We start from the raw sequence: 26,403 nt of genomic DNA on the forward strand, positions 1-26,403 counted from the left end.
GTCAGTGATTCAGCTAAGACAGTGTTTTAAAACAAAGGTGTTGGGGGTTATGGACACTGGATTTAATTTCTAGTTCTTCTTCCTTGATAGCTGGTGACCTTGGAAAGCGCTTTGACTTTCCTTCCCTCACTTGCAAAATGGCCAGTTGTGATACTTGTAATAGCTTAATATACATAAAATATTTATCACAAAGTAAGTGCTCAATAAAGAGAGCTTGTCATCATACACGAGCACCAGAGGCTTCTGCTGGTCCTTTTGACAGCCTGTTCATGCACTGGTAAAGGAGAGTGATGAAATCCAAGACATTGTGACACTCCAAGGACATCTTCCTGATTCACCACAGTGCCCTTTTCATATGGATGAGAAACTATGTGTTAGGCTTCTTGACAGTGACGCAAGGAACCACAGCTGGCATTACCTCATCTAACAGCTGGGGTGTGACGAGAGGGAATTCAGGTTCTTGGAGGAGGGACAGAGGACACCAGACACAATCTCTGCAAAGTGGAATGTGCCAAAGGGAATGTGACATTGGTTCTAGCACTTTCTCCAAGAATTCATTGAGAATTATGTTTCTGGGCGGTCAGTTTATTTGAATTGTGTTTATTTTCTTCATAAACAACAAGCTATACCTAGGAAGCGCCTCACCTTGGCAGAAGTAGTGTTTTCTCAGGAGGAGATGAGGCAGTGACACCTGACGCCTCCTCCCCAGAAAAAAAGTACAAAGGCGTGTTCACCCTCCACCACTCCTTCCTTTGTTAGTGTCTCATGGGTCTGTGGGAAGCTCTAAGCCTACTCCATGTTATATGTAAGAGAGACCCGGTTTTCCCTTCATGAGGCTGGTAGAACCATGCACTGGCATTTTCTGATGCCCTTTCCAGGTTGAAAAAAGGAATGGAAATACCTCCCTCTCTTGGGTAAACTCTGGGTCTTTGAGCTGGGATACAGTAACTCCTAGGCTGGAGATCTCAGAACAGGGCAGCACATCTTGCCAGAATGTCAAGATTCCTGTGGGCCTCTCCATACCCTCAGCTGAGACCTTTTGCTCCAACATAGGATTATAACCCCAGATCCCCCTCTGCCATGGTCCAGGGAGGCAGACATTATAGAACCTTCCCCTACCCTCTTCACCTGCTTTGACCTTGGGTGTGCCCAAGGGTCAGGAGGACAGACAGCAGAAGGAGGTTTCTCTTTCTCCTTTTCTGAGAAGTCCCTCCTGAGAGTGGTTGCCAGAGGCATATGACGTACTGGTTTGAGTCCCGTGATGCCTTCAATCCATTGGAGGGTCTGTGTAGGCAGATTTCCAGTAGTGAGAGCAACTTGTATCAGAGTATCCTGAAGGCTAGAGTTCTCAAGTTTAATCTTTAGAATTTATAATTTTCAGAACAGGTCAAAAATGTCTATTACATTAGTTTAAATAGAAGAGGGATTATTCAGATCTAATAATGACTCTAATTTTGCATCAAATGTAGGTTCACAGAACCCAATGACCCAGAACTCTCAGTGAAGTAGAGTATGTCATTTGAAGTCCTCCTTTATCATGAAGAAGGAAGTAATCAGCAAAGAAGCTGTTATTAAAGATTTATTTCCTACACTATCCTTGAGAAAGTGTTTTCCAGAACTTTTCCCTACTCAACCCAATTTCCCTTACTTTCTACCCATGCAGTTGTATAAAGCAACTACGTTTAAAACAGTACACTTCAGGACTTACTAAAAGATGAAGAGCCATACCAAAAAACAAATGAACAAACCAAGACTATGTCTACAAACTCTACTTAGTGAGCCAGAAAGATGGAATAATTCACTTCAGAAAAATGTTTCACTAACAAATGTTGGGGCATAGTGTTAAACCCTATAGATTGAGGGTATGCGATTAACAAGAATTGCCTCTTTCCATGACATCACTCCTGTGGTTCCTGCCCAAAACACATAACTCAAAACTAATAATGAAACATCAGACAACTCAAATTGGTAGGTGTTGTACAAAACAACTGACCTGTATTTTTCAAACATGAAAGCTTATGAAAGTAAAAGGTTGAGGAGCTGTCCCAGATCAGAGAGGATTAAGGAGATCCAACAACTAATTATAGTGTTGGTTCCTGGATTGGATGTTGGACCAGAAGAAGGATATCATAGGGACAATTAACAAAATAAAGATTCAAATTTATAATGTATTCATGTCACTTTTTAATGTTGACAATTTTATTATTATGCAAGAACATTATTATTTGTAGGAAATACTGAAATATTTAGAAGGTGGAAAAAAGAATAGCTCATTCTCTGGGCAATGGGTGATTAAAGTTTCACACTGCGGTGGTGTTCACCTGTCTAATCAGTATTGTCGAAGACTTTGTCTTTTCACTGCCTATGACAGACACTCTGTGTGGCCTTGAACTGTGAGCGAACAGGCATCCTGGACTGAGAGCTGCTAATAGTAGGTGTATGATCTCTGACAAGCTCCTTCACCTATCTGGAACTCTGTTTCCTCCCCTGTAATGTGAAGTCATTGATCTAAGTGCTGGCCAGGTTTCTTTGTTTGATGCTGTCCTTTCTCTCAGCATGTTCCACCAAGAGGCACCTGGAAGGTAAGACATAATTCTATGTGTTGATTTGTGAGTAATGTAACATGGCAGTAGGAAGCCTATTGGCTCCTCTTATGCCAGCCCATGTAGGGAGTTACTTCCTTATATGTGGGACTGGTCCCAGCACCAGAAAAAGTGAAACTTGAGAAAGTCATGAGAGAATGTTAAGATTCAGATTGTAATAGCAAATGCTAGGGCTTGGGGTGAGTTCTTCAGGCATTGCCTAAATGACAGTCAGGCTATCTCCCTTCTGTGCTATCGACATTAAACCATTATAATAAAGTTAGAAAGAAAATCATTATGGAAACAGAACATACACTCAGAGATTTCTGTTTGCCATCATAAATATCTTCTCAAAAAGTCTCAGTCAGGATACTTCAGCACGAGCACTACTGGCATTTTGGGTGAGAAAGTTTGCTTTTGTGCACTATGGTCTCCGTATACATTGTACCAACCAGACAAAGAGCCTTCATACATTTGCAGATGACTCTAGGGACAGAAAAATTCCTTATCCAGAGCCATTGGTTGATTTTGTGATCATAACCAGACAGCATATTTGCTGGTATTCCCCCTTTCTTGTAGAAGACCAATGTAAGACCTCATTTATCACAACTTCCTTACATCATAGTTGAGGAAACTGAGGTATCATCCACATTATACTTAGTATGGAAGGCATGTTTAGTATCAGGTTCTCTTCCACTCACATTAGGGCTCATCCACTGCCATGGCCAAAGAGATGTTGGGACTGATCATGGAAATGACCAGAGAGGGCTGTCTATAACTTACATTAATGGATGCTCTCTCTAATGTCCTGAGCTTTGGGCTATTCTAGAATGACAAGACTCTTAAACAGTTTATCTGGTTCAAGAAGACTTAGGTGCCTGAAGCAGAGCCAATTCTATATTTAATATTCTACAGCATTTTTATTGGTTGCATCTTAACATATCCAAAATTGGAGTGTGAATCATAAAATTGAGATGTAGTGAGAAAGTATTGTATCAAAGTTTAATCAGTGGGTCATTCTTTTTTCTTTCTTTGGTGATGCATAAAATAATGGCACATTTTATAATTAAAAGCACCTTATATTTGATGATGTTGGTAACTAATTTCCAGGACAGGTTGTAGAGATCATTTCAATTTTAACAAGTCCCAGAGGCTTGCAGCATGTGGCAATACCTGTCTTCTAGGTTGGTCTGTATATGACAAAGGAGTACAGATACTGGAGACACATTGAAGAGAGGCACTACAAGCAAAATGTCCAAGTTCTCTCTCCTGTCCCTGGAATACATCTCCACTAAAGTCTTTTCTGGCTTCCCATTTTGTCTGTGGCATTTTGGATCTGGCCATGGTGCTGACTGCTCATAGGACTTTAGTACTGATTTCCAGCAAATCTTGTACCCAAAGTCTAAGTCCTGGAGTAATAATTGCCATGTCTCATTATCTAACTGCTATTCTGGCATAAGCTTTCAAAATGAGTCCAAGAAAAATAACAAAGTGAGAAGGTGATTTGAGCTAATTTTGTTTTCAGTATGTCTAGTGATATGATGGAGTGTCTGGAGATGCTTACTTGGAAAATGAAGAGACAGTTGCCAAAACTGTAAAATCCCCCTTGTCAGTCTGGGAACTATATCAGCCAGAGGCCATCCAGGATGGTAGAAACAACTGTCAATGTTTAAACAACTGTCAGAGTTTAATACAGAGCATTGGTTACATGATAAGGAGATTGTTGAGATATAGACAGATCAGAATGGGTGGATAATCTACAAATTTTCAACAAAGAGAAGTTGCAGAGTAACAGGTGATAAAACTTCTGTGAACATCAAGTGGAAACTGCTTTTCTTATTGCACACAAGCAGGGAATCTAATTCATAGTCCCACTCATTGCTGAGTTTAGTCTTCAGCATGTCCAACCAGAAAATCTAACCAGAACACACAGGAGACTGTACAGATCATCCAACAGCATGACATACAGTGGAATTTGAACAGAGAGCATAGTCTGTGGCTTCCCTCATCTTCAGAGCAAAACCAGTGGCCTCACCTGACCAGGGAATTCATTGCACACTCAGGACTGGTTTGAGCCCCAGAACAGTGAGCTGTCTGCTGCCCTGCCAGAGCAAGGAAACTAATTCACAGTCCCATTTATAGTAGATAGTACCCAGTCCCAACACTCTAGTAAGCCTCACCAGAGAATTTGTGTAACTTCAGAGTCCAGCTTAGAGCCTCATGTGGGTAGAGAAACAAGCCAGCAGTCCTATCCAACTATTCTCAGCTGGTGACACTCCTTCCCATACCCATCTTTGGAGATCAAACAGTTGCCTTACCTCAAAATAGACCATAGCAGCAGGTCCTACTTGCCTAGAGACATTACCATCAGACACATACAGAAACCCAAAATGAGCTAGCTGGTGAAGAACTGACTCTGCCAAAACAAACTTGTAAAGTCTTGAAGACGAGCCTCGTTACTCAAATGCATAGGGTACTGATGAAAAGAATAACAGATTATGCACACAAAAAATCAGATAAATATGACACCACCGAACAAAAAATAGTAAGGCTCCAAATACCCTAAGGAAATCGAGATCTATGACTTGTCAGACTAAGAATTCAGAATAAACCTCTGAGGGAAGTTTATTGAACTATAAGAAAACACAGCCAACTGAACAAAATTAGGAGAACTGTGCATGAACAGAACCAGGAGTTTGACAAGGAAATAGCAGCCATCAAAAAACACAAGCAGTAATTCTAGTGTTGAAAAATAAAATAACTGAAGAATTCAATAGAGAATTTCAAAAGTAGACTCATCATGCAGAAGAAACAATTAATAATCTGGAAGATAGGACATTGGAATGACCCAGTCAGAGGAGCAAAAAAGAAAAAAAATGAAAAAAAGGAAGAAACCCTGGGAATTATAGAACAAAATGAAAAGAAACAGTGTTTGCATTATGGAAATTCTAGAAGGAGAAGAGAAAGGGACAGAAAGTATTTTTAAAGCAGTAATGGCTAAAAATTTTCCAAACCTGAGCAATGTACATCCATAGCCAATGACTCAAAGAAGAATTAAAGGGGAAATATTTTTTTAAAAAAGACAAATGAAAATGGAAACAGCACATCAGAACTTACGGAGCGTAGCAGAAGCAGCTCTGAGAGAAAAGTTCATAGCAACAAGCCCTTCCATTAAGAAGCAAGAAAGATCCTAAATAAACAACCTAACTCAATGCTTTAAGGAACTAGAAAAATAACAAACTGAGCCCAAAGCTTTCAGAAGAAAGGAAATAATAAAGATTAAAACAGAAATAAATGAAACAGAACCAAAAAACAGTAGAAAAGTTAAACCAACAGTTCTGTGAGAAGATAAACAAAATTTATAAACCTTTAGCTAGACTAACCAGGAAAGAAAAATACTCCAAATCAACAAAATTGTAAATGAAAAAGGAGGCATTGCATCTGATAGCACAGGAATTCAAAGGATTATGAGACCACTGTGAACAACTCTATACCAACATTCTGGACAATTTAGAAGAAATGGAAAAATTCTTAGAAATGTGTCACTTTTTGAGACTGAATCAGGAAGAAATAGAAAATCTAACTAGACCAATTACCAGTAAGGAGATTGATTCAATAAAAATCTCCCAATAAAGAAAAATTCAGGGCCAAATGGCTTTACTAGTGAATTTTGCCAAACATATGAAGAAGAATTAACATCAGCTCTTCTCAGATTCCTCCAAAATTTGAAGAGAAGGGAACACTCCCAAACCTGTTTTACAATGCCAGCATTATTAGCTTTATGCCAAAAACCAGAAAAGGAACTACATAAAGAAAACCATAGGTCGATATCCCTAATGAAGATAGATACAAAAATTCTTAGTAAAATTCTAGCAAACTAAATTCAGTAGCACATTAAAAGGATGATTCACTATGATCACATGGGATTTATCCCTGGAATGAAAGGATGATTAAACATACACAAATCAGTCAGTGTGATACACCACATTAATATAATGAAAAAAGTGATATAATCTCAGTAGATGCTTAAAAAGCATTCACCATCATAAAAACTTTCATGATAAAAACCTTTAACAAATCAATCATAAAAACATACCTCAACATTATAAAGGCAATATATGATAAGCCTACAGCCAGCGTCATACTCGGTGGTGAAAGACTAAGGATTTTATTCTAGGATAAGGAAGAAGATAAAAGCTCACTCTCACCATTCTTATTCAATATAGTGCTGGAAGTCCTAGCTGGAAGAATCAGGCAAGAAAAAGAAATAAAATATATCAATTTACTTCTTCCTTAAGAAGTGAAATTGTCGCTATTTGCAGAAGACATGATTTTATATAGAGAAAAATCTTAAGTACTGAACCAGAAAACTGTTAGACTTAATAAATTCAGTAAAGTTACAAGACACAAAATTAACATACAAAATTCATAGTGTTTCTATACACTAACAACAAAATCTCTGAAAAAGAAATAAATTGATCCCATTTGCAATAGCATTAAATATAATAAGATACTTCGGAATAAGTTTAAGGTGAAAGATCTTCACTTTGAAAATGATAAGACACTGAGGAAAGAAATTGAAGAAGAGGGGTGCCTGGGCAGCTCAGTCAGTTAAGCACCTACCTTCGGCTCAGGTCATAATCCCAGGGTCCCGGGATTGAGCCCCACATCAGGCTCTGCACTCAGTGGGGGAGTCTTCTTCTCTCTCTCTGTCTGCCCCTCCCCGCACTTGTGCTCCCCCCCAAATAAATAAATAACATCTTTAAAAAGAAAACAAATTGAAGGAGAGACAAATAAATGGAAAGATATCCTATGTTCATGGATTGGAAGAATTAATATTGTTGAAATAATACCTATATTATTGAAAGTCATCTGTAGGTTCAGTGCAGTCCCTATCAAGATTCCAAAAGCATTTTTACAGAAGTAGAAAAAAGTCCTAAAATTTAGATAGAACACAAACAATCCCAAATAGCCAAAGAGATCCTGAGAAAGAAGAAAGGAGGAGGCATCACACTTCCTGATTTCAAGCTATACTATAAAGGTATGGTCATTAAAACAGTATTATACTGGCATAAAAACAGCCAATAGACCAATGGAAGAGAATCAAGAACCCAGAAATAAACCCAAGTGTATATGGTCAGCTAGTATTTGACAAGGAAGTTAAGGGTACTTAATGGAGAAAAGACAATCTCTTCAATAAGTGGTGCTGGGATCACTGGATATTGACATGGAAAAGAATGAAACTGGACCCATATTTTACACCACTAACAAAAATTAAGTTAAATGGGTTGAAGACTTAAATGCAAGACCCAAAATCATGAAACTCCTAATAGAAAACAGGAACAGAGGTTCTTGACATAGATCTTGGTAATGATTTTTTGGATAGGACTTCAAAGTTCAAGCAATAAAATAAAAAATAGACAAGTGGAACTACATCAAACTAAAAAAACTTCTGCACCACAAAAGAAACCATCAACATGAAAAGGCAAGCTATGGAATGGGAGAAAATATGTGCAAACCATATATCTGATAAGGGTTCATATTCAAAATATATAAAGAACTCATACAACTCAATAGCAAAAATTCCCAAATAACAAGTAAAAAATGAGCAAATGACCTGAATAGACATTCACCAAGGAAGAGATATGGGAAGCCAACAGGCACATGAAATGTTGCTCAACATCACTCATCATTAAGGAAATGCTAATTAACACTACGATGAGATATCACCTCACCTCTGTTAAAGTGGCCATCATCAAAGGGACAAAAGATAACAAATGCTGACAAAGATATGGAGAAAAGAGAACGCTTGTGCCCTGTTGGTCGGAATGTAAATTGGTGCAGCCACTAGGGAGAACAGTATGGAGGGTCCTCAAAAACTTAAAAATGGAACTACCAATATGATCTAGCAATTCTACTTCTGGCCACATATCCAAAAGAATTGAAATCAGGATCTCGAAAAGAAATCTGGACTTCCATGTTCATAGCAGCATTATTTGCAGTTGCCAAGACATGGAAACCTAAGTGTCCATCAGTGATGAATGGATGAGGAAGTTGAGGTATTTATACACAATCAAATATTATTTAGCCATTAAAAATGAGGCAGTCCTATCAATTGTGACATGGTTGGACCTTAAGGTCCTGATGTTAAGTCAAACAAAGGCAAATACTATAATCTTCTATGTGAATCTAAAGAAAAATAAGCAAACACAAACAAAACCAAAAAACTCATAGAACAGATCAGACTTGTTACCAGAGGGGAGTGTGGAGGGAGGGAGAATTGGAAGAAGGTGATCAAAAGGTACAAATTTCCAGTTACAAGATAAATAAGCACTAGGGATGGAATATACAACTTGCTGATAACAGCTAACACTGCTGTATGGTGCATGCAAAGTTGTTAAGAGAATAAATCCTAAGAGTTCTCATCACGAGGAGAAAATTTTTTCTTTCTTTTCGTTGTATCTATAGGAGAAGATGGATGTTAGTTTAAGTGCCTTAAACTTATAGAGCAATGTTAGCAGAAGCTACCGGTAATAATTTCACTATATACAAATGAAATCATCATGCTGTGTGCCTTAAGTGTATACAGCAATGGATGTCAATTTTTTGCTGATAAAACTGGAAAAATGACTCTATTCTGGTTGCTAGACCTCCCTGTGTATACATGCAGGGGTAGGAGTAGGCAAAGAGAGGGAGGAATATTCTAGGTCAGTGATTCTCAAAGTGTGGTTTCTGTACCAGCAGCATCAGCATCACCTGAGAAATATTAGAAATGGAAAGTCAGACCCTCTCAGACCTATTGGGGACAAGGCCCAGCATCCCAGAGACTCTGGGGAGGGGAGGGAGGTCCAGAAAACTTTTTAACCTGTTCTCCAGGTGTTCTGAGACATGCTCAAATCTGAGAACCACTGCTCCAGAGTCTAGACTATAATAACAGTGGTCTTAGGTTCAGGGCAACAGCATGCTTCCTCTTACCCTTATTTCAACAACAAACTCTATACTTTCATAAGTAATGACAGTGTTGAGAAAAGGAGTTTTTAGTGTTAGAAATTCAGAGCTAGCTAATTACATGAAGTGTCTGTGATGGTGCTATCAGCAATGATTTCTTCAATGTCAAGAGCATCTCAAAATACCCAATTTCACTTGAGGGTAGTAACCATAAATACTCTGCAAATGGTGTAGAATCATGGCACACAATTATATTCGGTTTATAGTTAATTTAGAGAAAGCTCTTTCTGCAAGAATACTTGGTTTCCAAGCCCAATCATGTGTTCTCACCTGTGAAGAACTGTGGCCATGTGAATGTCTGTTGACGATCTCTCAGGAAGGACAGCCCAGCCTGAGAGGGATGAGTGCCTCCTGGCCAAGGGCCTGCTCCTTCCCACAGCTGTCCTTGGGGACTGTGCATTCCAGTCACCGGATGGATGACTGGCTGATGGACAAGTTGCGCCATGGTCCTTGCTCCACAGTGTTGGCCTCTCTCTGTCCATGTCTCCATTTTTTTTCCTTTTCTTCCTCCCTTTATCCCTAATAATCATAATTTGGAGTTTCTCTTTTTTTATGACCTGCTGTCTTCTCCTCTTGAAAACATAACTGGATGGGTACTGAGGAAACAGAGGGCCCTCTGTGGGATCAATAGCAATGGGAAAGGGAAATTCAGATCATTGTTTAAGGGGTGCACATCTCATCCCAGCTGAGCCCCCAAGTATAGAGGTAACTAGTAATTCTCCAATAATTTCTATAACCACAGGAAGTTGGTTGGCATTGGTGAATGAATTTGTGAAGAATGGGGAGACAGAGCTGTGCAGGGTGCCTGTTTGTGCCACGCATTGCCAGTGTGACTTTTGGATTCATTCTGTATTGATTGGGACATGAACTATCTAACAACTAACTATTATTCTCCTGAGTGCTCAGCACGGCACTGGGTTGTGGAGAATACAAAGATAATTTAGATGTATCTCTGTTTTCTAGAAGCTTATTCTAGTTATATGGAAGTATACAGAATTATAATTATTTAGTGAGCATTTGTTAAGTTCCAACCATAATACTATACATAAATTGTTTAGTTTAACTATTATAACTAGCCTATTGGGTAGATGCTTTTAACCCATTTACAGATGGGAAGACCAACTTAATGCCAGGTCGCTTGACCAAGATCACCAGCTAAATGATAAAATGATGGAGCAGACTATTTGAGTCCAAAGCACTGCTTTTAACCACTCTGCTACACGACCCATAGAACTATGTCCTAACAGGATTCTTAGCTTAGTCCAGTGCAGTACTTTTTCAAAAAAATCCACCCCAGTGTTTATAGCAGCAATACTCACAATAGCCAAACTATGGAAAGAGCCCAGATGTTCATTGAGAGATGAACAGATAAGGAAGATATATATACACACAATGGCATATTTCTCCGCCATCAGATAAATGAAATCTTGCCATTTGCAATGATGTGGATGGAACTAGAGGGTATTATGCTAAGCAGAACAGGTCAATCTGAGAAAGACAATTATGTGATTTCACTCATATGTGGAAATTTAAAAGACAAAACAGAGGATCATAGCGGAAGGGAGGGGAAAATGAAGTAAGATGAAATCAGAGAGGGACACCAACCATAAGAGACTCTTAACTACAGGGAACAAAGTGAAGGTTGTTGGAGGGGAGGTGGGGGGATGGGGTACCTGGTGATGGGCATGAAAGAGGGCATGTGAAGGAGTGAGCACTGGGTGTTCTATGCAACTGGTGAATCACCTCTACGTCTGAAACTAATCATACACTACGTGGTAATTAATTGAGTTTAAAAAAAATCCATGCTTAGAATTTATGATATTTTTACCTCCAGTGGTTAGAGAATGTAAGGCAACATATAAAGCTGCCTTCTGATTCAAATATTCTTGTGTAACTAAAACATTTGAGGCAGACAGACATGGGCTCTGGGTTTTGGGAAAGGGAAGGAACTGGCGCAGAAGGGAGTTGAGGGTGGCCCCAGAAGATTTAGATCTTTTGGGTACAGAATTACACAACTGAACAAAGTGTTCTCTACTATCCTTGGTCCTTCTGTAGCCTATTGGTCTATTTTATTTTATTCCCGGCGTTTAACATTGTCACAGACTGAATTATGATCTCCTTCATTTATGCATTGCCTGTCTTCTCCCACCAGAGATAGGAGGGCAGAGCCTTCATCGCTCTTGTCCAGGCCGCTTCACCCCGTGTCTGGAAGAGAGCCTGTACGTGGTAGGCACACACCCAGGTGTAGCTGTGCAGTGACGGGACATTCCGGATGAGCGGTGTGAGCTTCATAGGCAGTGGGGACATGCAGTAGGTTCATAAGCCATCCAGAAGACATAGTAAAAATGAGAACATTGAAAACATCTTACATTTTATAGTATTTTGCAGTTTTTAAAAAATGTGCTTTTACCTACTCCTGGTTTCAAGTTCTCACAGCCCTACCAGGGTGGCTTGGCAGGTCTTTATTCTCCTGATTTTACAATTCAGGAAGGTAGGGGTCAGAGAGCTTAGGTCATTGGCCTTAGGTCACATAGCCGGAGAGTGGCGGAGGGTAAGCACAGACCCTGTGTGCCTGACCCCACATTTCCTTGCTCTTCTGAGTCTCTCTGTGGTTTGTGGGGTGAACTAGGGTCTGGAGACCCAGACCTGGCCCGGGTCTTGAAGGGCCTTGCTCCTTCAAGCCAGCAGAGGGCCGAATCACAACCAGGGCGTCCCTGCCAAGGGCACAGGCAGTTGGATGAGCTGTGGTCATCTGAACGACTTCTCTGTACGGTTAAGCCCACAGTGGACCTGTCCAGGGAGGACTCACTTCCGCGGTGAGAACATTTATAGTGTTAGCCGACTCACTCAACTCCCCAGCCACCTAGAGGATTGCTGTCTGGGTCTTTTTTAATTTAGAGACAGAACTAACCCCTTGTTTCCCAACACTGACTTGAAGCAATTTCATTTTCCCAGATTATTTTATCCTCCTGAAGACTAGTAATTAATGCAGCAAAATTGGACAACTCCAAAGAGAGAGAGTATTCGATCCACCTAACTCTGTTTCTAAACCGGAGGAAATGCACTCAGACCTTGTTAATACTAACCTAGGACAATGTTATGCGTATCACACCCCACACCTCGTGAACCATCATGCAGCTGGATTGATGAGTTTTACTGAGGCCTGAGCACTGAGCCCCAAATACCTGATTTGGGCTTGTTACAAGCTTCCAGTGTCCGTCTCCAATGTTAGCTAAATCAAAACAACACAGTTCTGGCCTTTGTGTAGTGTTTTTCTGTCTGTTCTTGATTTGCATATAGTGATGTTGGTGTAGAGGAATCTTGTGATGTCCCAATTATTAGTATTTCCATATATGATGAGTCTGTACAGAGGGGCAGTCAGCATTTGCACCTGTGCTTATTAGTTTGGATTGCATGTAAACGTGTTTTTATTTATTTATTTTATTTATTATTATTTTTTAAAGATTATTTATTTATTTATTTATTATTTTTTTTAATAAATTTCTTTTTTTATTGGTGTTCAATTTGCCAACATACAGAATAACACCCAGTGCTCATCCCAAGATTTTTTATTTATTTACTCATGAGAGACACAGAGAGAGAGACGCAGAGACACACAGGCAGAGGGAGAAGCAGGGAGCCCGATGCGGGACTCGATCCCGGGTCTTCAGGATCACGCCCTGGACTGAAGGCAGCGCTAAACCGCTGGGCCACCCGAGCTGCCCACGTGTTTTTATTAAAACCGGGAAAGCAGGGACTCCTGGATGGCTCAGTGGTTGGACTCTGCTTTGGGCTCAGGGTCTGACTCTGCTTTGGGCTCAGGGTCTGATCCTGGAGTTCAGGGATCGAGTCCCACATTGGGCTCCCTCAGGGGGGCCTACTTCTCCCTCTGCCTGTGCCTCTGCCTCTCTCTCTGTGTCTCTCATGAATAAATAAATAAAATATTTTTTAAAAATTAAAAAAAAAACAGGGAAAGCAGAAGAATGCAGCAGAAAAGATGCAGGGTACACAACGTATGTGTATGTGTGCATGCTCATGGCCAGAGAGGGACAGAGGCAGGGTAGGTGTTAGCATGAAGCCTATTCAAATGTGAAAAGGACCCAAAGTGATGCAAATTCACGATAATCCCAGCAATCTGCACCAATACTGTCAAGTTTCCCTACAAACCCCCCACCTGGCAAGGCTTCCCTGTCCTAGAGCACCAGCCACTGAGGCAAGCCAGTCGGGTGTCAGGCTGTGGTGGCTGCCAGCATTCCCAGAGCGGAAATGCAGCTCCCTTTGGGGTCCTGGCTGGCCTGCTGGCCCCTCCCTCTGCCTGACACAGGAACCCGCATCCCTTGTGGGCACTGCCGAACAAAGGTGCCTTTCTGGGACATTTGACCTCCAGCCTGACTCAGGATTGCGCTCGGCTTCTGTCTGCTGTGCTCTGGGAAGGCTTCGTGCCCTGAGATTGGAGATCTCTGCTGGGATTGCAGTGAGAAGAAGTCTGAGGGGAGGAAGGTGAGGCAACTTCCCTTTTGGGCTGAAAAGAATGGCTTTCCAGCAGGAGCTCAGGTGGATGACCCACCCCCGGGAAAGCCTTCCTCGTGAGCCTTTCTTTCCTCGCTCTTTAATAATGGTGACGCTGCCCACAGTTGGCCAGCACCTGATATTTTGCAAATACCAGGTCCCCTGGGATCTTCGTAACAATCCCATGAGGCAGCTCAGGCAGGGAGAGGGGACATGGAGGCACAACACAGAGCATCCCAACTGTGTGCCTTTGGGCAACACAACAGCCTCCCTGGGCCTCAGTTTGCATATATACATATATATATATATATATATATATATATATATATATATATATATACATTTCCTGCCTCCTAGGGTTGTGATAGAAATGATGAAACAATGCAATTGTAAAATGACTCCTTGCCAAGTATTAGGTAAGCATAAGGGATTTTTACATTATCTTGTAGATGAAGAAATTGAGTCTCAGAGATGTGGGGAATTTCATCCAAGGGCATACAGGTGAGTAGCAGAATTAGGGCTAAGAACCCCGCTCTCCTATTTCATGGCCGGAGTTACTTTCGACCATTCTAGACGTCACCTGATATGAAGAGTGCTCTTGCAGTGACTGTGGGGGACAGAGCATCCAATTGTCCCCGCTCTTAGGCTGGGATAGACACGGGTAACTGTCCTTTACTTACGTCTGGTTTGCTGGTTAAACAGTCTGTGTCTGGGGCGCCTGGGTGGCTCAAGTCAGTTAAGCGTCTGACTCTTGGTTTCAACTCAGGTCATGATCTCAGTGTCATGAGATCGAGACCCCACGTTGGGCTCCACAGTGGGTGTGGAGCTGCTTAAGATTCTCTCCTCCCTCCTCCCTCTACCCCCTCCATCCTCCTCCCTTTCCCTCTCTCTAAAAAAAGTCTGCTTCTCTCCTCCCTGCGGGAACACCTCAGGCCTGGGCTTGGAAGTAGACAAGCCTTGGATGCAACTCGGTTTTGCCACCTAGGCCCTGTGTGTTGGAGGGGAGAGTTCTGAGCCTCTCCGAGGCTCTGTTTATTCCTTAGGTGGAGCAGAGTTAATGATACTCCTGGCTATGCTTGTTGCCATGGAGATGAGAGGACTCGTGCATCCTGGACACAAAGCCTGACACTGAATTGGTACTTGGAATGTGGGCATTTTCTTCTGTTGCAGGGTCCCTGTGCAGCCTGGGACCTAAGGGATGTCCTCAGCCCAGTCTTCACAGTGGATATGGTGGCCTGCCTTGTGTCCATGCCATTGGAAAGTTCTGCTCTTTTGACATACAGTGCCCCATCTCCTGTATCTGGAACTGCTCCCTGTGTGTGTCACTCATTTTTAGTTCAAGTGACACCTGCACGATGTTGCCTCCTTTGGTCCCCTCCCCTAGCTCCTCTGAGCAGAGTTGTCATTATTTGGGTGGTGAATCTTTCCCCCTTCCCTCATCTGAGATCTCTGTGACAGCAGAGGCTGAGTCTTCTTCATCTGCGTCGCCCAGAGTTGTCCTGCTACGGCGCCTAACGTGAGCCCCACAGGGGATGCTTAATGAGCGAGTGATGCAGTGAACCAGTTCCAGGTCCGATCTTTCATGGGAACCTGGGTTTGGTCTGAGTTGAGAGCCACGTGGAAGGCAGTTTCAAACAGTATCTGCAGGGACTCGCCTTTTCCAGGGGACTTTGCTGCTTGTCCCTTGGATTTGAGATGGTGCCGTGCATTCGGAGTTGACCACTGCTATCTGCTCAGGTAGAAAGGAATTTCGATCCTGCAGTGCAGGGCAGCAACTGAAATAGCTTCCTGCCTTCATATACCCTGTCTTCATAACTTCCACCCTTCCCTCCTTCCCTCCCCCTCCACCCACGGCGAGTCTCAGACCCTTCCTCCACTCCCCCGGTCTGAAGGACATTTATGAGGCTCATCACTGGGGAAGCATCTGAGGTCTGTTCCTGCCTCTCCCTTCCCTAGCATGCAGGTCTCTGTCCCTCCTCCCTCGCCCTCACCTCCTGGGCCAACCTCAGATATCTCTTTCCCTGTTTATGGGCCGTTGGGATTTTTCCAACAACCCGAAATGAATCTACGAGGCCCCACAGGTAGTACAGCCCGTCTCAGGGCCATAAACCATGGCTGGGTCTTTCATCTGTGATTGCTTATGTCATAAACGAGTGGGAGGGCCAGGCAAGGGGGAAGCAACAGCCCTGAACCATTCCAGATTTTTTTTTTTATGAGAAAGGGGGAAAAAGAGACCCTGAGAAACATGTTCAAACTTTATGCCAAGCAAATTCATTTCACTATGGTAGGCTGTGTGTGCAGACTTCGTCTCTGGACTTCCCCGCTAGGAGTCAGATTTATGCTGTGTTTGTGTCTAAATGGCCTCCAGGGATGCTGACATTTGTTGTCGGAGACAGCGAGTGGTGTTCCTTTCATCTCCACTGAGGGGTGTCAGGTTAAATTATGAGGGATCGCTCTGGCCTGCATCTGGGTGTGGGAGCCGCTGGCAACAGAGCGGGGCCGCTCCTCCTTCTACTCCCACGTCTCTGCTATTTGAAAGCCTGTCTTTATCTTCTGCTCCCCGGTGTTCCTGCCGGTGCTGGGAGAAATTTCCTAGCTCTTCTAGAATGTTTCTTTCTCTTGGGCAAATCACTAGTGTTCTAGCCACTGCATGTGTTTTATGGAGAAGTTGGGGTCCGAGTGGGACAGGCCTGGCCCTGCAGCAAGAGAAGGCGGGGGAGCCCCTGAACATCCCAGGAGCAGCCTGGAAATTCCCCATGAGAGTCAGAGGGCACAGGTAGGCCCGGAATGTTTACAGCCCGGCAGATAAAAGTAGGGCGATGCTTAGCGATGGTCCACATTCTCCCTGGCAGCTGGGTTGTGGCATCTGCCGGCGCTTTGTGAGATGCCAGGAGGCCCCCGCGTGCTCCGTCTTCAGAATCTCCCCCTGCTCTGCAAGGACACCTGGAACTCCACAGCGGTGACCAGGTGGCTGGAGGCCTTTTCTGCACGATACATAGATGTTTTTGATGGTGGGAGAGAGCACATCAAACTCCCGGGGTGCCCATCAGCAGGGCTTCCTGCCCCCATAGTCGGGACCTGAAAGGACTGGGAAGCGGGACATGTAGGTTTTGCTGGAACACCGGAGATCGGGAGCAGTCCAGAGAAGGGATCGGCCCACAGTGGTCTGCAGGCCTCATCTGGCCTGGTGCCGCTTTTGGCTGACTCTCGTGGGGGGATCGCAGCACCCCCACCCCCAGACCAGGCTCATATGGTCTGGTCTGTGGTTTTTGCGCTTTTGCGCACCCATGGCAAAGTCAAAGCATCGCTGCACCAGACTGTCAGGTCTGCAAAGAGGAAAATATCTCCTCTGTGGCCTTTTACAAAAAAAAAAAGCATGTAGGCAGGCTCCTGGTCTAGATCATGAAAGGCTTCTTGGAAGGCAAAATGTGGGACCCAAGGAGACAGGGGGCGGGGGGAGAGAGAGAGAGAAGGAGCAGAAAATCAGAATCCAAGAGAGGAAAGGTACCACAAAAGCAGTAGGAACACTTCAGAACAATCTTCTTTTTTTTTTTTTTAAAAGACTTTATTTATTCATGAGAGACACAGAGAGAGGGGCAGAGACACAGGCAGAGGCAGAAGCAGGCTCCATGCAGGGAGCCCAGGATCATGCCCTGAGCTGAAGGCAGACGCTCAACCACTGAGCCACCCAGGTGCCCCTTGAGACCAATCTTAATCTAGTTCATTCTGTCCTCCCCCAGCCCCGGCCCCCTTCTCCTTCCTCTTCTGAAAACATGTAAACATGTTCTCACCTCTCCTCCTATGGGGCATAGAGAGGATGAAGGGCCACGCGTAGTGCTGTCCACGTGCTCTGACGGTGGGCGCCAGGGGTGAGCCTAGGGGTCGTTCTCTTCCCTCCTGCCCGTCCTTCCACGATGGAATAGTAGGTCCTGGGGAACATGCAGGCAGCCCAGATGGGGTGGGGTGGGCGGGGGGTGAGGGGGAGCGTAGGGCCCTGGGGCTTCAGCTAGCTGGCCTCCTGGCCTCCAAACAATCTGGAACCGGCCCAACCCCCTCTCCCTCCCTTCACCTTCATCGTGGACGACACTCACAGGCTCACAGGCGACAGAACCGACTCTCCGTGCTGGCTGGGGTTGTGTCTGCAGAGAGAGACATGAACACCGGCTTTGTGAGACCCTAACTCAGACTCCCGTCAGGCAGCTATTATTAACAGAAAACATGTGTCTCGGATTAAGAATACTTCTTTCATGTCACTGTAATAATGACGACGACGACGACAGTGATTTACTAAGCACCTGTTAGGTTCTAGACAGCGTCGATCCCTCTACGCATATCATGTCATTTAATGCCAGCAGCCCTGTCACTGTCCCCGATGAGACAACTGAGTCTTGAGAATTGGTCCAAGATCACACCTCATAGTTGGCAGAACCAGAATTGAGACCTGAGTTTGGGTGACTCGAGCCCACGTCGCTTTCCCGGACGGTGGCAGCGTGTATGAGCCGTTGTCAGTGAATCTAGTGTGATTTTAGACTTTACGTTTTCATTGGTTTTGTTTTCCTCATTGTCAGTAAGCCTTCGCCCCAGACTGTGTGGGGAGTGACTGCAGGAGCACCAGGCTGGGCCCCCGGAGACTTTTGCAGATACCATTTTATGGACAAAACTGATTATAAGACCTGCAGTTCTTAAAATATATGGTTACATCTTATTTTATTGTTTTTATCTGATAAAACATTGCATACTTTCCAACTTCTTTAAATTAAGCTTTTGGTTTAAAGTCCAGCATAGTTCACGTACAGTGTCCTGGGTATTTCAAGTGTGCAATGCAGCAAATCCTACGGCTGCATTTTTTTTTAATTTTTATTTTATTTTATTTTATTTATTTATGATAAGCACACAGTGAGAGAGAGAGAGGCAGAGACATAGGCAGAGGGAGAAGCAGGCTCCATGCATTGGGAGCCCGACGTGGGATTCGATCCCGGGTCTCTAGGATCGCGCCCTGGGCCAAAGGCAGGCGCTAAACCGCTGCGCCACCCAGGGATCCCCTACGGCTGCATTTTTAAATGTCGTCTGCAGTGGCCCCCTTGGTCCTGTGTTCCAGACTTCAGTCGCTGGCCTTGTGGGAGGTCTGGGGTGTGGGGTGTGGGGTGAGCCCGTTTCCAAAGAAAACTCACTGAAGGCCTCACAGGTACCAGAGGAGCATCCTTTTGACCCTGGGAGTTCACCAGCACACGAATTCTTGGCCTCAGTGAAGGACCAGGCTTTGAAGGGCAGGGGGTCGTCTCTGAGCAGTGGGGTGTAGGGCCTTGCGAAGGTGAATGAGAGGAGTCTGTGGCTCTTTTCCCCACTGTCTCTCTTCTTGTGGGGTTGTCTTCTTTCCCTGTGGCTTTTCACTCTTATATGCTTCTTTTTTCCTTACCATTCTGAAAACATCCTTCTAGAAAGATCTTCAAACCTCTTTCTGGGGAGGGATGGCTGAGGTCGGCTTACTGGGTTTGCCCCATGGAAGAGCTGCCTCTGAGGCGAAGATGCCAGAGTAGCCACTCCTTGTCTCGAGGATTCTTCTTTGATCTCTTCTTTGATCATTCTGGGTTTTCCCCTGTGCTCTCTCTCAAGGGGAAGGAGGCAGAAAGGAAAAGACATTCTTTCCCCATCGATTTGGAGCCTCCTCTGTGCTGGAACCCACAATAGCACTACCCCTGAGCTGCCTGCGGTGGGGGGGGGGTGTCATTGTTGCGGTGGTGCAGGTGGGGAAACTGAGGCCCAGTGCATGACCGCACTCCCATAGCACCGCACCTATAATGGAGGGTGGTGAGCTGGTGGAGACTCAGGTGTGCCGGTGTCAGACCTGCTCAGTGACATTGAAAGGGTCAGGCCCTCAAGGGCCTCACAGGTTAGTGTCCCTTCATGTTCCAAGCGTATGTCTGAGTGTTCCTAGAGAAAAGAGGCCATCGTCCTTTCAGATGAATAGTCTACGCTAAACCAGCACGTGCAGATGAGCATCCTTTACAGGGGAAGGTGGGATGAACAAGTGTGTGTAGCTCACTGTGGAGGTCCCCATCTCCTGGGTTTCTTGAGGTGGCCGGAGGGGGAGCCAACGTCAGGACACCGGAGCTGGGGATCGGGCCTTCCACTGGAGGCAAGAGGACAGCTGGGCTCTGTAGGACCCAGACAGAAACCAGGTTCTCATTCAGGTTGTTTGGGCACATAACTGCCAAGGGCTTTTGGTGCTGAAAGGAGCAAAACGTCTCCCTCACATGCTATTTCCCAGACCCTGGAAGCATCTTCTCAGGAGTGTGAGGTCCGTGGGATGCAAGAGGTGGTCTGGGAGAGAATGCGACTGATACTAAAAGCCTTGCTTCCTTCACATAACCCACCTAAATATAAATACAATTATTCTAATAGTTATTTATTTTCTAGACAAGCAACTTTGGCAAACTCCCTGTATTTTGTCCATTCTCAGTTACTGGTCCCTACAGGTAATCTAATGCTGGATCGTTATGGCCTTTTAAACAGTAATATTTTCTAGCCCCTGGCAGTGACTAGAATTTCGGGCACAGTGTCTAGGTAGTTATGGAAAACTTCTCCAGGCCTAGACTTGAAAAAAGTGACCTCTAAGAAATAACACTGGGGCACCTGGGTGGCTCAATGGTTGAGCGTCTGCCTTCGGTCCAGGTCGTGATCCTGGGGTTCTGGGATCGAGTCCCACATTGCACCGCCCGCAGGAGCCTGCTTCTCCTTCTGCCTGTGTCTCTTCATGAATAAATAAATAAAATCGACCTCTGATTAAAAAAATACAAATAAATAAATAAAATCTTTAAAAAATAACATTAATAACCAGTGCTTCTTGGGCATTTATTATATGCCAAGTAGCGTTTTGAGCACATTATTGGTAAATTTGCTTAATCCTTGCAACAGTCCTGATGAAGTGGGATCCCTAATGTCCCAGGGAAAGACACTGAGTCAGAGAGAGGTAAGTAACTTGCCCCAGGCCATGCAGTTAGTAACTTTGCATCAAGGACACCATCCTGGGAGAAAATTCTGAGCCGTAATGGTAGACTTTCTGGTTGCTGTCCCTGGATTTTAGAAATATTTTCCTTTGCACCTTCCTGGATGGAGGCTTTCAAGTCAATCCCACACAGGTTCCTGCACTCACATGTGAAGCCATCCTGAGGACACGGACCCCAGTGCCTTGTTCTAGAATAACCTGTAGCTCTAGGAAGTGGCTTTAAAGAATGTAACATACTGTTTTCTGCTTCCTTTAGGCAAAAGTGATGATGAAGAAAGTCTTTGTAAGTCAGCGCATGGGGCAGGGAAAGGAGCTGCTGAAGATGGCAAGGACCATAAGCGCCCCAAACGTCCCAGAACCATCTTGACAACCCAACAGAGGAGAGCGTTCAAGGCCTCATTTGAAGTGTCCTCTAAGCCGTGCAGAAAGGTACAGGGGGGAGGAAGGGAGGAAAGGGGATGGGCCCCCCCTTGTTTGCGTGTACTCTGTGCTCCTCCGGAGTGTTGATGGATGCACCCGGGGGTCAGGGCAGTGAGGGAGCTGTTCAGATAGTCTGTGCAGGTGGCCCCGAGCCTTCTTGGAGACTCCGGAGCACTGGCGCCATGGCCAGGGAAATAATAGGATCTCCCTATGCTTTTGTGCTTGCATAGCCATTTCACGTGGCTGCTTGCTCAATTCGTGGAGAGCAACAGCAGGAACAGCAGCAGCAGGTGCCAGTTAGGGTCTAGACTCAGATGCTATAACAAGAATAGTAAAAAATATAGTGGTTTGTAGAAATATATTTATTTACTTTGGGTCTAGCTTATTCCACCTGGAGTAGTGATTTGGGGACTCGCTGATGTCTTGGTTCATTCATTTTCGTGGCTGAATGGAATCCCGCTGTATGGATGTGCCACAATTTGTCCATTTGTCACCTGTGGATGGGTGTTCAGGGTGTTCCCAGTTTGGGGCTGTTACAGATGGGGCTGCTGCGAACCTGATGAGGTATGGATTTATTTCCATCTCATGTCACAGTCTGGAGATGAGCAATCCAAGACCAGCAGGGAGCTCTGTTATCAGTCATAGGGTTCTAAGGCACCAAGGTGTCACCATCTTTTCCAGCTGCCATGGTGGAGAAAGAGGACAAGCCATGCCCCAAGCGTCTTTGTATCACTTTCACTCATACGTGGTGGCCTGAATTTAATCCCATGACTGCATTTCCTGTAAGGGGGCTGGGAAACGAGTCTATCCTGGGTGACCACATGCCCTGCTAATGCTTGGGGATTTAATCATCAATAGGAGAAATGAGAAAATGGATATTGGGGACAGTCAGCGGTCTCTGCCACAGAGAGCTGTGCCCATTACGCAGCACCTGCCATTTATTGACTACCTGCCATGTGCTCAGTCTTGTTACTTAGACGATACAAGCAAGAAAACTTTTTTTAATAGAAACTCATGGGGACATACATATTTTTTTAAGTTGGCATTGTTTTTCCCATGTCTCTATCTGTATTAGTCAGCTTTTGCTGTCATAACAAATAAAATCTTAGTGGCTTCCAGCAAACATTGCTTTCCTGCTCCTGGGCGGTGGCTTGGCTGTGGCCCAGCTGGGTTCAGGTTCAGGCCTGTTCCACCTGCCTCTCCGGGGCTCCGGGCTGAAGGAGCGCGCTGTTGTCACGAGGATGGCAGAAGGCAAGGGGCCAAGTCATACTGGGCAAACCCACTGAAAGGCTCTCCTTGGATCACACATACCGTATCCACACATATCCCACGAGCCAAAGCAAGTCATGTGGCTCACTGGGTGTGAGGCATGGGGGGAGGCCTGCCCGTTGGAGCCGGGGAGGGAGAGAGGGGGAGATGTTTGCTGACCTGACCAGCAGTACAGTCCATCACCACATGTGACCTCCTGCAGACCTCCTTCTCTCCCTGCCCTTGCACCCTTAGGCTCCAGGGGAGGTGCTGGGAGGAAGTAAAGTAGCCCCAAAGTAGGCTTATGCAAGGACAAATGACCACATCCTTCATTTATTACTTTTTCTACATGTACTAGGCTCCCAGCCTCTGAATGGCCCTGTGCCTGGTGCTGCTGGCCAGGCAGCCTGCAGGCCTAGTGGGGAAGAGATGCATATGCACATAACTAACAAGGGAAAGAAGGCCCTGAGGACCTAACAGAGGGACAGCCGGGAAGGGCAAGGTCATTTCTGTCTGGGGAGTCAGGCAAGGCTTTGTGGAACAGGTGGCTTCTGAGCTGGGCCTCTGAAAAATGGATAGGGTTTCAGCAGGTGGAGGTGGGGCCGGGGCACACTGCTATTTGAGTGGCTTAGCAGAAGGATGTGCTTTAGAGATCCCGTCTAATCATCTCACTTGTCCTCAGCCCCTGTGGTGTGGTAAAGGTAGAGCACTTCCCAAGGCCTCCTGTGAGCTCTCTGCTCCCGTGTTTTGCATTCAACCTCATGTCCAGCCCAGAGTCTAAGCCAGGAGGGCAGTGCCTCTCAGCCTTGCTCTCAGAAAGGCTGTGCTTCTCGCCTCTTCCCTTCCTGCCACCTTGCCAGTCCCTCACTGTGTGTCCGCGTGGAGGGCGGATGTTTAAACCGTCTCTTCATCACGGGGCTCCTGACCGTCCCGTCTCTGCAAGGCCACAGAGCACGTGCTGATCAGAGCTGACCGCTTTGCTCTGCCAGGTTCCAGATCACTCTGGTCTTATTCTCCTTGAGTAGGGCTCACTCAGGGTAACAGTGAAGATGAATATTCATGGAACACCCAAAGTCACCTAGAGCTCTGTGAGGGACAGAACCAAAAATTTAGGTCAAGGAATTTAGACAGAAGAGGACAAGAGAGGGCCATTTGTCTTGCAAAGTCATTGTCCCCCTCCATTCTCCCTAAGTAGGTTATTCCATAGGCATGGATGTGACTCCTAAAGCACAGTAATAGATTTTGCTGATGTTCAAAGACCATTTGAAGGCCCAGTTTCCAGAGTCAGAGAAGCTGAGGAACACCTCTTGGAATGCACATCTAAAGTAATCATTCCTTTCTTCGTTTACCTGATGAAGGACCTCTCTCCACCCGAAGGGAAGCAGTGGTCTTGTGTTTGGGATCACATTGCCCTTAAACATTAGCCAGCTCCTATATAAGACACAGCCTGCCTGTGCGCCGCATAGGGAACGTCCTGCCCACCCCCCCCCGAGATGCCAATGTTTCTCTATTTTTAATGTTCCGTTTTGTCAAGGTGAGGGAGACCCTGGCCGCAGAGACAGGGCTGAGCGTCCGTGTCGTCCAGGTGTGGTTCCAGAACCAGAGAGCTAAGGTAATCCACTTCATACTGTCATCTATCTCTGTGTGGCTGGTTTCCTGATAATAGCAGTAGGACTTAGTATTCGCAGATGGGCTCTCTAACCAGAACCCGTTGGATGGAGTAGTTCTCATGATTCAAAAATTCTGTTATTAACAGTCATGTCAGCCCTGCAGAAGGGGAGAGATGGGGCATTTGTTCTAGTGAGATGGCTTTGATTTTCCTAGTGGCCGTGACTATGACTCTGGCCAGCCATCTGCCAGAATAAATGTCTTTCTATGTCTTTTGGTAAAAGCGGATTCTTTAATTCATCTTTTTAAACCCAGCTACCAACGTTCTCTTAAAATTGTGAAGAGAAACCTGCATAGCACACATGTGACTGAGGTGATATCCTATGATGTTGGGTGGCATGGATGCCTTGACTCAGTGCCCGCCATGTACACCCCAATTGTCATATTGCTCTCTGGATCCTACTGAGGTCTGTGTTGCTCCACCATAGTCTTTCACTCATGTGGTTTCCTGCCCCTAAAAATGCATGTGGCCCATGGCCCATGTGTCTGGGGTCCTGCTCTATACTGGGTGACAAATTCACATCTCATTATCTGATCATGATTGTTAAGATAGCCCGGCGCCACCCTAACCAAATCCTTCAGCGCAGGGCCAACGACACATACTCCATCCTGAGAAGACTCCATGTTTCCATAGGTTTGAATGAGGCCCCGTAACCTAATGGATTCATAAATCAGAGGAGGTTGAAGCTCTGAGCAATGTTTGCTGGTTTTGGTTAGGGTCTCGCGGAGCCCTGACCTTCCACAGAACACAGCATGAGAAGCTCGGGTTAAAATGTTCCTGCCAGGAAGTTTTGGTGTTAACAGGGTGCTCTGGGGGATCAGCTCCCTACCCAGAGGTACAGGTCTCCTGGCAGGCGTCTCAGACCCCAGGGCCAGCAGATGGGGGTGTGGGCAGGGAGCAGCCTCCTGCCACATCCCAGGTCACACCCGGTCAGCAACCCCTTGCTGTCATCCAAGCCGGGCTGTGGTCCCCACACCCACACTTACACTTCACCTAAAACTGTCACAACGTAAGCGATGATGTTTAGCTGCTGAGAGGAAGTTCCTGTGCCTGTGAAGACCCGCAGCCTCATGCTTCCCAGCCAGCTGGCTTCCCATGGCTGCAGGTGAAGAGCCTGAACCAGCCTTGGGACATGTGGCTGGCTCCCCCAGCATGGTTCCTTCACTGAGTCGGAACTCGAGAGTGTCCCCCTGCTTTACGCACAAGGCCTGTCCTGCACCCCCGGCAGGAGCCTGCTGCCAGTCACCTGACTCTAACCCTCTCCTTGTCAGATGAAGAAGCTGGCCCGGCGGCAGCAGCAGCAGCAACAGGACCAGCAGAACACTCAGAGGCTGAGCTCCGGTAAGCGGGGCCCCTGCAGCCAGGCTTGCAAGCCTCCAGGCCTAGCCCCCCCCCCGCCCCCCCTCCCCCGGCTCTGGAAACGGCCACATCAGTGAAGCCCCATTTGCACCAAGGCGGGGGGCGGGGGGTGGGCTTTTCCAGCAGGGATCTGACTGAGGTGGTTCAAACCTTCTCCAGAGCTCCCACTTGGCAGGACGCCCCAAAGAGCACACACCTGGATCCTCCTCCTTCCTGGCAAATTGGTTGACAGGACACCACTGTGACTTACCCCTTTCCCGAACAACATAAAATAGTAAAAATACTGCTAGTGAAACTGTATCCCCCTCCCTTGTCGGGCATGTTTATAGTTCAGGGTGTTCTCACCTGACCCAAGTCTGACAACACCTCCCTCCTGAACCAGGGGAGCAGAGCAGTACTTTGTCCCCATCTCACTGATGAGCAGACGAGGGCTCTGCAAGGCTGAGTAGCGGGTGAGTCAGGACCAGAGCATATGCCTCTGAATCTGGGTTCTGCTAGGCTGTGCTGCCCTAACTCTTCCCTCCTGCATGCACCTTCATTTGCTGCTGTGGTTCATAGGGATGGTGTGAGGACTGGAAAGAGGGTGAGAAGGGATAGGTTGT

At 45.6% G+C, this 26,403-nt stretch overlaps 1 protein-coding gene across 1 annotated transcript in view; it reads left to right on the top strand.

Moving 5' to 3' along the window:
* Nucleotides 1-26,403, top strand: part of LMX1A (LIM homeobox transcription factor 1 alpha) — a 152,203-nt gene that overhangs the window by 120,408 nt on the left and 5,392 nt on the right. Inside the window, exons 4-6 of the mRNA XM_038586227.1 lie at nt 21,362-21,534; nt 24,308-24,385; nt 25,714-25,783. Of these exons, the coding sequence (XP_038442155.1) occupies nt 21,362-21,534; nt 24,308-24,385; nt 25,714-25,783 (321 nt within the window). The remainder of the gene's footprint in view (nt 1-21,361; nt 21,535-24,307; nt 24,386-25,713; nt 25,784-26,403) is intronic.

This window comes from Canis lupus, chromosome 38 (assembly GCF_011100685.1).
Source record: "Canis lupus familiaris isolate Mischka breed German Shepherd chromosome 38, alternate assembly UU_Cfam_GSD_1.0, whole genome shotgun sequence".
NCBI classification, from domain to species: Eukaryota; Metazoa; Chordata; class Mammalia; order Carnivora; family Canidae; genus Canis; species Canis lupus.